Here is a 13408-nt window from a genome sequence, read left to right on the forward strand (position 1 = left end):
CAGAACTCATGGCTGCCAGAAACGCCCTTTCCCTCGCTGCTGTCTGTCTAACTGACTCATCCTTAGAGGCCCAGCACAAAGTCCCTCCTCAGGGATGCCCTCTGGGGCCTCCAGGCCGGCTCCGGCTCCGGCTCCGGCTCCGCGTCCCGCTGCTCTCACAGCCTCTTCAACCCACTCCCCAAGTCCAACTGCATTTGTACCTCCCTCCCGGGGGCACTCGGAGGAAGGTGCCAAGTGGTTTCTGGAGGAGGTGGGCTCGGTGGCAGGGTAGGTCCAGTGGAGAGCACATTAGGGCAGTGCTGAAGCCCACTGCTGCCCACCTTGGTGATGTTGAAGTTGATGTTGAAGCTCTGCCCGTCGCCCTCCACCTGCCACACCCACACCTTGCAGGCCAGGTCACTGGTGCTGGGGCTGACGCGTTCCAGGGTGAAGGTGCAGTGCAGGTACTGCTGTGTGCCATTCCAGATGTGGTAAAAGGGAATCTCCTGGGGGGGCACAGAGGTGGGGTCAGGCGTGTCCGGAGGCAAGTGTGCCCAGCTCCGGGCATCTTGAGTGCCCTCACCTGGTAGCTGACGAGAAGCTTGCTCTTCCACAGGGAGCTGGGCACGTCGTGGACGGACAGGCGCAAGTTGTGGTAACTGTCCTTGAAGTGTAGGATGCGAGGCTCCTGGATCAGCTGTCCTCCCAGCTGCTTCTCCAGCTGCACCACCTCCTGCAGCGCCCCAGGGGGTCAGCAGGGCCTGGGGGCCGGGAGGGCCCCTCCCCATTGGCTCCCCAACCCCCACAACTGACCCGACCCAGTGGGGCAGGCAGTACCTTGAGTGCGTCATGGGTGTCGTGCAGGCAGTAGACTCGGATGTTGTACTCGAGGGAGGTACAGGCCACAGGGGCGAACAGAAGCAGCTTGAGGCGCTTGGACGCCGCCACACTGAGGGCCTCTCCCACCAGGGCGAAGCGGCCCAGCTGCTCAGTGAAGATGTAGCAGGCGCTGGCCTCCAGCTGGCAGTAGTAGAGGTGGGAGGGCGCCTCTTCACCCAGGTGCAGCACGTCCTGCGGGCAGGGCCCGATGGGTCAGCCCCAGGCCAAGGGTAGCTCTGAGGAGTGGCCAGAGACTGGGGAGGGGGTGTGGCTCCAGAGCCAGGAGGGAAGCCCGGGCTCCACCTGGAGCCCCACGTTGGGGGCAGGGGCGGGGGCGGGGGTGGGGGGGCGCTTGGGGCTGATCTTGCTCACCTCCCAGCTGCCCTCGCAGGACTGCTTTTTGAGGCGCAGGCTCCAGCTCTCGGGGCTGGGCTCCCCACAGTGGTCCATGGTGAGGATGACAGGACGAGTGAGCAGGACTCCGGGGGGCCCGCAGCTAACGATGGGACTCAGCAGGGTCTGACAGCCAGCTAGGGGCAACCTCAAGTGGGGAAACACAGGTGGGGAGGGAAAGGCATCAGTGGGCCGTCCTGGCAGCTGGGCAGGGCCAGGGCAGAGCTGGGTGGAGCTTAGGGGCAGCTCTTCCCCTGCTCTCCCACAGGCCAGCAGGACGAGGGCAGTGGGTGGGCAGGGGTGTCACAGTGATGAAGGCAGGGGCAGGCCCCGCCCAGCCCAGCAGCAGGGCCCACGCTCACACCTCACGTCCTCCGGCTTGTGCAGTGTGAGGTAGACCTCGTAGATCTTTCCTCGGGGTATGGCATCTGGGGGGATGAGGAGGCTGATCCCTGCGACAAAGCGGGGGGAGGGCCGGGCTTACCACGCATGCGGAGACACCCCACAGCCCACTCTGCCAGCCCCTCCACAAGCCTCCATTTGAGGACCGATTGCTGTTAGCCTGGCCTGGGGACAGAGGTGCCATAGGGACTGCCAGGCTGTCCAACCACCCACAGCGGCATGAAGCTGAGTCATGGTGACCCCAAGAACAGCTGAGAGAACTCAGGTGGGAAACGCATGCCTAGTTAGCCTGGGCACAGAGAACTCTGGAACCAAAGGAGACAGGTATGCTGTACCTACCTCCCCCATTAACCCAAAAGGCACTTTGTGGGACCAGGCACTCCCTGCTTAAAACCGTCCCTGCCTCCGATAAAGCCCAGCTCCCTGGCCTGGCATTTAAAGCCCTTTGCCTCTGGCCCCAACGGTCTTCCCAGCAGCCTCTCCAGCCCAGCCTGTGCTGCATTCTTGGCTGGCTGTCCTGGAATCACTGCCCTGAGCACGCCTCTGCCTGGGTGCCCCGCCCTCCCACCTGCTCAAGCTCCTTCCCTCTCCAGGCACGGCCATCTCTGGTGGGCACTCCACCTCTGGGTGACTTTGCTCCGTGCTGGGCAGTGGCCCCCTGCAACTTTGCCTTTAACAACTTTGCCTGCTTCAATAGATCTCTCTGGTCTGGGAGCCATCACACACATGTCCTCCTCTCTAGCTGATTCATCTGTGTTCCAGCATCTTGCAGAAGCAGCATCAGAAAGTGTCTGCTGAGGGAGAGCGAGGAGGAGCGGCAGCCTACCCATCCCACTAGGGGAATGAAGGGCCGATAGTCACTGGGCACCCATCGTGTGCCTGTCCTGTTCTATGAGCTTGACATGGACCATCTCACCTCATCATCCTCACAGCCTTGTGAGGGGAACATCATCATCCCACTCATGGAGGAGGGCATGAGGCACAGCGGGAGAGCTGCCAGGCCAAGACCCGAAGGGGATGTAGCACATGAGGCGGTGGATGGGGGCAGAGAGGCCCGTGCGCGTGAAGGGCAGCAGGCTGTGTTTGGGAGGTTGTGAGCCCATCACGGCTGCTTTGTGCAGGAGAAACATGCATGGGAGGGAAGAGGCTGCTGCAGCCGGCCAGCAGGGAGTGGGTCATTGTGGCCTTGTCATGTGGGCTTTGCGGCGGGAAGCAGGAGCCTCAGGAAGGCTTTGAGCAGAGGAGGGACGTGATCAAGTCTGGCTTCATTTGGTGAATGCCTGGAGCTGTGTACCAGATGAGAGGTAAGTGTGGTGGCTTGGGCCAGGACAGGTAGCAGGGAAGACGAGAGGCAGGAGGGAGCAGGAGCAGTTGAGGAGGAAGAAGAGTGGGGCTTGGTGTGTGACCAAAGCTGGCGTGGAGGTGAGCGGGCAAGTGAAGAAGAGAAGGAGGTCAAGGTGACCCCCAGTTTCTGGCTTGAGCAACTCAACTGTGCTGTCCCTGAGGTGAGGAAAGCCGGAAGCAGGAGGTTCTGGGGGAGGGTGGGAGACAGTGCCGTTTTGGGCACGATGAATCCGAGGTGCTGAGAGACATCCAGATGGAGCTGCCCAGGAGGCAGCTGGGTGTACGATTCTGCCGCCCAGGAGAACTGCGGCTGGGGCCGGAGGCGTGGGAGTGATCTGCACAGACATGGCGATTAAAGCCGCGGAGTGGGCGAGATGGTTTGGGGACAGGGCACCAGGAGGGAGCTCTGAGGAACACCTACATTTAGGGAGCAGGCAGCGAGCACAGCTGGAGAGGGGCAAGAAGACCAGGGGTCTGGGTGGTGAACAAGATGTAGTCTACACAGAAACCAAAATGTAATGATGTATACCCAAAATTTATATTATGTTATAAACCAATGTTACTGCAATAAAAAAAAAGATCAGGGTCACGCAAGGTCATCTAAGCAGAGGGAATAGAGAATTTCAGGGTGGGCATGGCCAGCCACACTAGAGGCTGCGGTCCTTTCTCAAAACATGACCATGAAAAGGGCCCATGGATTCTCTATCAAGGTGACCTGGGGACCCTGTCAGAGGCATGTTTGTGAGGTGGCGGGTGGAGAGGCCCCCTGTCCAGACGTTTGTCCTGTGCTGTCTCTCCGGCCAGCTCCTCGGGACCAGCACCTGCCCTCCCTCTGGGCCCAGGGCCATCACGGGGCCCAGTGTACACAGGCTGGCCGGCTTTTTAATGGATGGATAGTAGTCCTGTGCCCTTAGGCAACAGGAGGGAGACAGTTCTGACCATGGCCTTGGCGCCAGCACACAGCAAGCCACGACTGGATCCTCTCCCAACCTCTCTTCCCTTTCCTTTCTAGCCTGGTCAGTACTCAGGCTGAGGCTGGGCGGCACAGGAGGCCATCAGGGCTGCCCCATCCTCCTCCAGGAGGGACACAGAGGCCAGTCTGGCTCTTTAGAGCTCCCTGGGGCATCTGGGATCCTTCCCACCTGTATTAGGGATCATCAGCCGGCCTCCGAGGAAGTTGAAGGTCCCGTAGGCCATGTTGCTGGTGCCACGAGGCAGGGAGCGGAAGAAGTTCTGGGTGGAGAGGCGGGAAACGAAGTCTTCAGCCTCAGAGGTGGGTGAGCTGTGGTGCAGCGTGTGGCGGCCACCACCCAGTGGGCTGAGCAAGTGCCCATTGGTGAGCTGGAACTTGGGGCTGGGCCCGTCCTGCCGGGGACACAGACTGCCCTGGTAGCTGGTGGTGGTGGTGCTGAGGTCTGGCTGGATGGTGAGCAGATGGGGACTGTCTGCAAGGATAAAGAGACTCAGGGAATGGCATGGGGGCAGTCCCGTCTGGGCAGCCCTTGGCGTTCAGGCCTCGCAGGAGTGCTAGGGGCAGGGAGCACCTCACCTGCTTTGCTGGGCTTGATGCTGACGGGCTGGAAGCCTGAGGTGAGGATGGAGGAGTCGGCCACGTCTGAGTCCAGCCCCTCCTTCTTGCGGCAATAAACGAGGATGAGGACAAGCAGCAGCAGGAGGAGGCACACGGCCACGGCAATGAGGCCCACGTAGAGGGCCACGTCCTCGGGGCCGGAAGCAGCTGCGGGAGAGAGTGCGGCCTTGGCAGGGGCAGCGTGCAGGAGGCCGGGAAGGAGCGGTCAGCGGTCTATACCCCAGGAGGATGAGGCCTCCGCTCCTTGGGCATCAGCACTAGCAGGGCAGCAGGTACTGGCGGCAGGGAGCACGGAGTCGGCAGGCGTGCATCCTAGCCCTGCAGCTGCTACCGCCTTGCCATATCACTGAGCAAATCGCATCCCTCATGGCTCGATTCAGGCTGAGGTTGCTGCTGCCAGAGAACGGAGGAAGGGAAGAGACACTTCCCCGGGTGGCCTGGTGCTGGGCTGCTGGGTGAACTCACTCTTCTGGGGCCCAGGCCAGCTGGGGCTTGGGGTGAGACCCCCAAAGCAGAGGATCTGCTTCCTATGGGGTCTGCCAATCTGCTTCCGAGCCCCTCCCGGGGCCAGGAGCAGGGGTGTCAGTGCTCTTCTCCTCCTCTGCCTCCCCTAGGCCTGAGGCAGGGCCGGGGAGGGGTGACTGACCGCCTGGAGGAAGCTGTATTGATTTTAGAAGGGCTTTGCATAATGGAAGAAATGTCCATCAGAAAGGAACTGACACAGATAATTAGGTTTTTAATTGAAAGAATGGGGGAGGGTGTGTTCTAGAGAAAAAAAAAATCCAACAGAGATCTTTAATTGTTAGTTATGGCCTTGTAATTAACAAGCCGCACAAGCCCTGCATTCCCACAGGACTTGCATGTGCACTTGGGGCACGGGGCAGAGGGGAAGCTGCAAGAGAAAGGGGAGAGGGGTCTGGGAGATGATCCCAGGGCCAGGTGGGCACAGAGAAGCTTCAAACGTGTGCATGTCTTGGGTGGCGTGTGAGGTCCTGGGTCGTGCGTGGGCATATGCTTGGGTGTGTTAGGGATGGGGGAGTCCCTAAGGGTCCTGAACTTTGGAGAGGGGGTGCAGCCTGTGGCAGGGGACCCACTCCCTTAGCCACCACATCCCCAGAGCTGGGCAGGTCCAATCCCGGCCAACTGAAGAAGACTCCTGGGGTGCGGAGGACTCACTGTGCACGCAGAGGTCGCTGGTACAGTTTCGGGTGTCCAGATCAGCGCCCCGGCACTCCTCACCTCCGTTGCGGGGCGCTGGATCAGAGCACTCGCGGCTCCGCCAGTGGGTGCAGTCAAGTCCACAGGCTGACCACTTGCTCCATGGGCTCCAGCTGCCGTCCACTAGACATAAGATAGACATGGACAGACAGGAGATGGCATGGTCAGCCCGGGCACCCAGCCCAGGAAGTCTGCTGGTGTGGCTCTACTGGGCATCCGGACCTGGGTGCCATGCCAAGGCCAGGCCCAGGCCCACCAGTCTGCACACCCGCTGGGTCCAGCTGGCCTGGATGATGCATGCTAATGACGGGAGGCACGATGACGCCGGGTCTGCTTGGCTCTACCCACACCAAGGGGGCCACCCTGGCCCTGGGGCAGTGAGGGTGCTTGGGTAGACGATGACCCTCTGATCCCAGGCACAGGTGCTTCTGCAGCCCAAGGCTGGGCCCTACCTCTGCCACATAGTAACTGTACTTGCCCTGACTGTACCTGTCCTGACTGTACCTCAGACGCTGTGACTCAGCCCCTTTGCTGAGGCTGAGCCTGGACACAGACCGAGCCCTGCCTGCAATCACAATGAATCCCATCCCGGCCTCACACTGAGCCTGGCCCTGCGTGCAGGCAGGTGGGATGGAGCCATGGGGGCAGGCTGGTGGGCGCGATGGAGCCAGGGCACAGAGATGGCGTGGTGAGGAGCGATGCGGGAGGCAGCGGCCACGGGTACCTGGGCACAGGGTGGCGCAGGCTGTTTTCTGGACATTCTGCCCCTCACAGAAGGCGCCCCCGTTGAGAGGTGCCGGGTTGGTGCAGCTCCGGCTCCGTTTCTGCCAGCCGCGCCCACAGCTGGCGCTGCAGACGGACCACTCCGTCCACGTCGACCACCCACCGTTCACTGGCCGGACAGAGAAGGACTAGGGTCAGGGAGCGGGGGCTTCCTCAGACACGCTGGCTCAGGGGCCGAAGCAGGAGGACAGAGGGGCTGTGAGCTGGAAAGGGGCGGGCTGCGGCTATGCCGGGTGAGAAGCCCTGGAGGGGAGGCCATGCTTGTCCTTGCTGTCCTCAGGGCCTGGCTGCACCTGCTCCATAGTCCCTTCTCCCAGCAGGCATCGCGGGCGCTCAGGACAGCCAGCCCTAGCTGCAGGTCCCATGATCCTCCGGCCCAGACCCCAACCTTTCATTGGGGCAACTCCCACACCTCCTCCCCCTGCCTGCTCCTGGACATTCTACTTCCCACACCAGGGACACGGGAGCACAAGCTGTGGTCTGTTGCCTTTTCTAGACTCCCACCCTGTCCCCTCATCTCCCTCTGCACAATGGCCCCTCCCACAAGTAAGCCAAGGGATGGTCCCGCCACAGATGACCACCAACCTGCCCCACACCTCAGCCTAGACACACCTCTCACCTCCCCAACAGCCACAGCAAGCCCCTCTCCCTGTCCTTCCCAGTCAGGCCGTGGTCTGGTCCACCCCGCCCTGACTCTCCAGGAGCCCACCACGTGGCTGCCCCACAACATGTCTGGTGCCTCTCCTGTGCCCGGGAGCCCCTCTGCCCTGCCAGAGCTGGGGCCCACCGTAGACGATGACAGCAGCGGAGGCGCTGCGGCGACGTGCCACGATGTTCTTGGCTACGCAGGTGTAGTTGGCCGTGTCGGCCAGGCGGGCCTGTCGCACCACCAGGCTGTGCTCTCGCGTGATGTACACATTGGGGTCCAGGGAAGGGTCCACCAGGTCCTCGTTCCGGAGCCACTCCACCTGGGGGAGGGAGCCACATCACTGCACTGCCTGCCCACGCTGGCCTTTCCTGGAGCTAGAGTGGCCCCTCGGGGAGGGGGGTCAGCCTGGAGGGCTGGGCAGGCGGGACCCAAGACTTGGGAGCCCTGCCCACCTGTGGCATTGGAGCCCCTCTCACCTCGGCTGGGGGGATGCCCTCCGGCGGGCGGCAGGGCAGCACAATGCCCTGCTCCAGGGACACCTCCTTGGCCAGTGGCTCCTGCTCAAAGTTCTTACGCAAATCTGGGAGAAGAACAAGAGTGTCCTCCAGCCTGGCTGCCTCATGCTGGGTCAGCCTGGCTGGCTCTGTCCCCTCTTCCCACAGGGGCCATGGTACATGGCAGGAGGAAGTGCCAAGTGCCCAGGGGGACATGGGGCTGCCTGGGTTGTGTGCATAGGCACTTCCCCCACCTATCAAGGTAGGACCTGAGGATCTCCAAGCAGATCCCCTCCCCCGGTGACACCCTAGGGCTGCCTCGCCTGAGGCCGGGCCCCGGACTCACAGGCGATGCGGATGTAGGCCTTCTGGCTCTTGGTGGTGCCTGAGGAGCTCCACGCCACACACTGGCACCAGTACTCCTCCAGCCCAAACACCTTCTCCACCTGCTGCCTCGAGACATTGATGCGGACCTCCATGGCAGGCAGCCCTGGGGGCGGGAGGGGTGGGTAGCCAGGGCCCGGAGGCCACGCTGAGCCTGCACAGGCCTTGCTGTCCAGTCTCTATGTGGAGGTCCCTGCACCACCCACAGATACTCCCTCTGCTGGGCAGAAGAGCGGACAGGTTTTGGGGGCTCAGTCCGGGGGACACACAGGAAGCTCCCTTCACTTTTCCTGAAGGCCAGAAGTGTGTCTTTGGCACTGCCATGCTTATACTGTGTTACCTAAGGCCTGTCTCCCTGGAGTCACTTACAGAAATGTCCCTAAAGGGGCTTCCTGTTGTTTCAGAAACAATGGCACAGAGGATGACAGAGACTGGCCTCCAAGAACTCCAGGCAGAAGGGGTCAGGTGGACAGGCCAGCCCTGGGGCCTTTGTGGGTAAAAAAGGGTGAAGAAAGATCTGTCTCACTTCCCTGGGGGTTAGCAGGTAGATCGTGACATGTGATAATATAATAACAGCTATTAACAATGTAATTACAGAGATTATGTTGCATGATAATAGACCCCTGGGGCTTAGCAAGGGTTTCCCACATGCTAGCTTGTTATCTTTCTCAATCCATGCCCTTGGACAGATTGCTCCCACTCTGGAGGAGAAAGAAGCTCAGAGAGGCTGTGGCTTGACATAGGCCCCTGGCTATCTGAACACAGAGTGTGTTCAGGGTGCTCTGCAGCCACCCTGGGGTAGGCGGGGTGCCCATCCCACAGGGAGAAGTGGCGGGAAGGGAGACGGGGCAGGGCACGGGGTGAAGCTGGCCTGTGGTGGGCTTTGGGGACCCACTCTACCCCAACTGGGCTGCGCTGGGGGACCCTCTCAAGGATGGACTCAGCCCTAGTCCTGTGTGCCAGGGAGTGGGGCGGGGAGGGCTGGCCCCTCTGAGGACCCAGGTAGGGGGGATGCCAGCCCTCCTCCAGCCCCCTGGGCCTTGGCCAAAACCAAAACCAGTGTCTCCCGGAGTGAGAAAAGACTGTTCCCAATTTCTCCTCCTCCTGACCCCAATTTCCCTCGGGTCATTGGCTTATCAGAAAGAGGGAGAGAGGCCGGCTGCCTTTGTGTTTCTATTGTTAACAGAGAAATTCAATTAGGGCTGCATTGCAGGAGGAGCGGTTCAGCTGAGCAGGCAGCAGGAGGCTGTTTTCCCTCTTCATTTCTCTAACATGTCTCTCCCTGACCCTTGCCCACACCCCTCCTTACAGTCTCTCCAGCTGCCACACTGGGTCCCCAGATTTTTCTATCACTCGCCCCTGGCCCTGGCGAGTTCTCAGAGGAAATGGGGGGGTGTGACCTCTGGCTGAGGTCATTATTGCTGGGCTAGTTCCCTCCACTGGACACTCCCTGCCGCCCCCTTTCTCTCTCATTCTCCAAGACGTTGGGATGTGCGTGATTGCTGGGGGGTGGGTCATGGCTGAGAACCGAGGGTCCTTCACAGGGTCTATGCATAGGAGCAGGGCTTTGGGCACCAGCTACCTGCCAAGCACACCGAGTCTTGGGGCATGAGAAGGAGCCATGCACACACCTGGGGGTGGAAGCAGGACTCTCCTCCTCTCGGCCTCTTTAGTTAGCAGTGGAAACCTCCAGAACATTCTGAACTGGGTACTTTTTCTCTTCCAGGTGGACAGGTCTATGGGTGGCCCACTCCATCTCCCGAGGGGGTTGGGGAGCCCACGTGCCCCCTCCCCCCCCCCCAGGCAACGCAGCTCGCAGAGAACCGCGCTAAATTTAAGTGCTCCTATTTCTCTCTCCCCTCTCCTCCCACTTGTGTCCTACCTCCTCCCTGGCTCCTGCCCGCTGCCATGAATGAGGACCAAGTTTGTTCGGATGTCGCAGCTCCAGGCAGTGTCCTCGAGACCCACAAGCCCTGGGACGGCAGTGGACTGAGGGAAGACCCAGACCCTGCCCTGCCGGGTCCTTGATGTGAGGGGCTGTGTCACTGAGCAGTTTCTGGGCATGGCTGTGCCTGCACCTGCCTGGTGAAGGGGAGCTGACACCAGCCTAGGGGACGGATGGGGAGGAAGGAGGCAGGTCCCTGCTGGTCGTGGGCCTGTGGGGGGACCCCCGTGTGGGCGTGCCAGGTGTTTCTGGGAGGTGGAGGGCTGGCGGGCGGTGGGGGGCTCTGAGGCCAAGCCGAGCCTTAGGTTCTCATCTTTTCTCCAATCTGCTTGTGGTAACCAATCAGTTTGTTTAACACACAATAAATGACACCCCAGACGGGACTCTAGGGCTTGGTGTCCACATTTTGAGCTTTGACAGCATCAGCAGGTTTGGGTCCCAGGGTTCTCAGGCTTTGTTCCCTCCCCCAGCCTTCTGGATGGGGAGTAGGGGCACGTGATGGGGAGACAGGGATGCTCTATCCTGGGGTGTCCACCCAGCAACTTCCCCCCAGGAATGGGTGGGGCTGCACATCTGGGCTGCCCTCCGACCCTGCCATCTTTGCCTGACCACAGGACATTTCTGGGTCTAGGTCTTTGGTCTGTGTGTGCACACAGTACCACTGCCTACCATGTGACATCTGTTTGTGGGTAAGTGAGGAAAGCATACCTCTTCAGCTCAAAGCATGCAATGACTTTGGATTGAGACATCAACAAGACCAAGGAAAATTCAGGTGTGCTGGCTATGAGGGGCCTGAGGTCTGGTGCTCAGGGAGGAGAGGGCCCAGGCCCTCATGGGTGGGATGTGTCCTCATGAGCTCTGCTCTCTGGCCTGAAGGGAGCAAGGCCAGGGGAGCCTGTTGGGGAGTACGGGCTGGGGGGTGACTGTGGCTCAGCCTGTGACTGCTGCACAGACACGGAATCCAGACCTTGTGACGTGAAGGCAGGAGATAAAGTGGGGTGTGTGTGGAGAGCCTGGCGGGGAGGCTGGGCGCAGCAGGGGATGGGTTGGGGCCTTCCCAGAGATTCCAGGACAGGCCTTGAGGCTGCAGGAAGGCAGGCTCTGGCTGTGGCTGCCTCTTCCTCATCTGTCCTTTCCCTGGGGGACCTGCCACAGCAGTGGGACTCACCATGCCGAAAAGAGGCCCTGGGCCCCGGGTGTGGGGTGAGGAGAGAGAAAAGGCCTGGAACTGGGTGTGTGAGATCTCACTGCTCCCCCACCAACATGCAAGGGGGCCCTCCCCATCCCCAGTTTACAGATGAGCAAACTGAGGCCCAGGGAGAGAGGGGACTTGCCTGAGGGGAGGCTGACCCTCCCACTCGGACAATGCGGGCCCTAAAGCTGCCTGTATGGCCAGGGAGGTTTTTGGATTCTCTGCCGGGCCGGGGGAGGCTCTGGCCCTGGGAGGTGCTGATGGGGCCCAGGACTCTGTTGGGCCACAGAGGGCACCACCCTCTCCATCCCTCTTCTGAAGGTGGGAGGCAGAGCTGCATCACCAGCCCCGAGAGCCTTGGGGCTGAATTCCCAGCATCTGACCCAGGCCTGACACAGAGCACGTGCACAGTTAACCCCTGAGGCCTGAGGACGGAGGCTGCAGCAGCAGGCCTGTGTGGGCCAGGGCACTGCAGGGCTCAAGGCCTGGGCAGGAATCACTAATCAAGGCTCTGACCCTTGGGGGGAAGGGGACTAGCCCCTGCTGACCCCGGTCGGGGCGATGGGGTGTGACTTCCGTGGAACAGAACCCCTGGCTGGAGCCCCTAGGGGCCCTGGACGAGTCAGAGCCAAGGCCTCCAGTCCACCTGTAACATGGCGGGCTGGTTCTGAGGACTAAATCCCACGCTGCCTGAGCCCAGGGCTCCTCCGTGCACATCCGCCATCCGCACTGTTGGGGAGCTTCCCAGCAGTTCCCCAGGCAGGGCCCCTCCTCCAGTCTCCCTCTGCCCCGCACCAACGCCCCACAGGGCAAGTGTGGCCGCTGCCTCCCACCCAAACCCGAGCCCTGTCAGCCGGGCCTGCATTTGCACCTTCAGGTCCTTTGACCTGGGAAATGATGGGTTTAAGACCTGTGCTTGGACATTACTCCTCCTCTGGGAATCCTTCCTGCCCCAGCCCCTCCTGCCAGGTGGCACGGGCGTGCCTCTCTGGGCCCTCGGTCCCCTGCTTGCCCTCAGCATCATGGCATCAGCGTCAGTTGTCCTGGCCCGGCCTCCTGTCCTAGGCTGCACCACCATTCACACTGGCTCACGTAGGTGGCTGTACTCCCCACAGGGTGTGTGCTGTGTGTCTCAGGCTGGCTGAGGCTCAGTACAGCTCAGGACCTGAAGGCTCCTCTGTGTAGGGGCTCCACAAGGCGCCAGGGCAAAGGGAGAGGAAATGAGTTAAGTGGGGTCCAGTGAGTGAGGAGGAGGAGGAGAGGCTGTCGTCAGCTTGTCAGGCTGGGCCTGCTCTTGGGGAGCGCAGGAACCCAAACAAGGGCTCTCTGCCCACGTCCCCACTGCCCACTGCTGCCTAAGGCCAGGGCTAGCACGGGGCATGGGGTGTCCCAGGAAAGGGACACTTCTTGGGTCTGCCTGCTGCCCCTGGAACCCCTCCCCCCATGTCTCAGCCAAGTCCCACTGGTTCCCTCTCCTCGAAGTCTCTGGGTCTGCCCCGTCAGCCTCCCCCACACTGGTCCCCCCAGTGTCACCCATAGCTCTGGCCATGTTACTCAGAAGCTTGAAATCCCATGGGACTGTGACCTCACTCCAGAGCCTGAGAGGTGAGATTCCCAGATGGCACCCCTGCCCCATGGGCGTACCCTACACCCTCTTTGCTGACCCCGCCTGTGTCTGCCTCCAGGCCTCTGCTTGTGCTCTGCCCTGCCTGGGACACCCGTTCCCTCTTCTCCTCACCAGTTCTTAGGCCCCTGGCCCCCTTGGTTTACATGTCACCTCTGGGTCCTGCTCCTCTCTCACTCCCCACAGGGGAGCCCTCAGGACTCACTGAGGGGTCACCGTGCTGCCCCCCTCTCTGTGGGGCTGTGCCCCCAGCTCAGGAGTCAGTGCTCAGGGAATGTGCAAGTGAATGAATGAACTAATGGATGCACAAGTTAGACAAAATGTCAGCTCCATGGGACCCTGCAAACCCCTTTCCTTGCGGGCACTGCTCACTGGGCTGCCCTAGGCCCAGCCAGGCTCAGACACAGTGGTGGGACTTGCCCTTCCTCTGCAACTCCCTGAGGCATTTGTAGGGGGCTTCCTTCTCACTCTCCCCAACAAGCCAGGAGGTCTGTCGGGGTGGGGCCACTCAGGGAAGGCCTCCGTGTACAC

The 13408-nt window shown here is 61.3% G+C and overlaps 1 protein-coding gene across 2 annotated transcripts in view; it reads right to left on the reverse strand.

The window, feature by feature from the left end:
* The window catches only part of UNC5A (unc-5 netrin receptor A), a 61042-nt gene that overhangs the window by 1702 nt on the left and 45932 nt on the right, over window positions 1-13408 (reverse strand). Inside the window, exons 3-14 of one of the 2 annotated variants that reach the window (XM_046665239.1) lie at window positions 8079-8222; window positions 7715-7818; window positions 7377-7557; window positions 6531-6698; window positions 5765-5929; window positions 4547-4735; window positions 4140-4442; window positions 1616-1703; window positions 1231-1399; window positions 817-1050; window positions 563-712; window positions 321-485 (exon numbers count right to left, since the gene is read on the reverse strand). In XM_046665239.1, the coding sequence (XP_046521195.1) occupies window positions 321-485; window positions 563-712; window positions 817-1050; window positions 1231-1399; window positions 1616-1703; window positions 4140-4442; window positions 4547-4735; window positions 5765-5929; window positions 6531-6698; window positions 7377-7557; window positions 7715-7818; window positions 8079-8222 (2060 nt within the window). The remainder of the gene's footprint in view (window positions 1-320; window positions 486-562; window positions 713-816; window positions 1051-1230; window positions 1400-1615; window positions 1704-4139; window positions 4443-4546; window positions 4736-5764; window positions 5930-6530; window positions 6699-7376; window positions 7558-7714; window positions 7819-8078; window positions 8223-13408) is intronic. The other variant, XM_046665240.1, reaches the window with a different exon arrangement.

This window comes from Equus quagga, chromosome 7, assembly GCF_021613505.1.
Source record: "Equus quagga isolate Etosha38 chromosome 7, UCLA_HA_Equagga_1.0, whole genome shotgun sequence".
Lineage (NCBI taxonomy): Eukaryota > Metazoa > Chordata > Mammalia > Perissodactyla > Equidae > Equus > Equus quagga.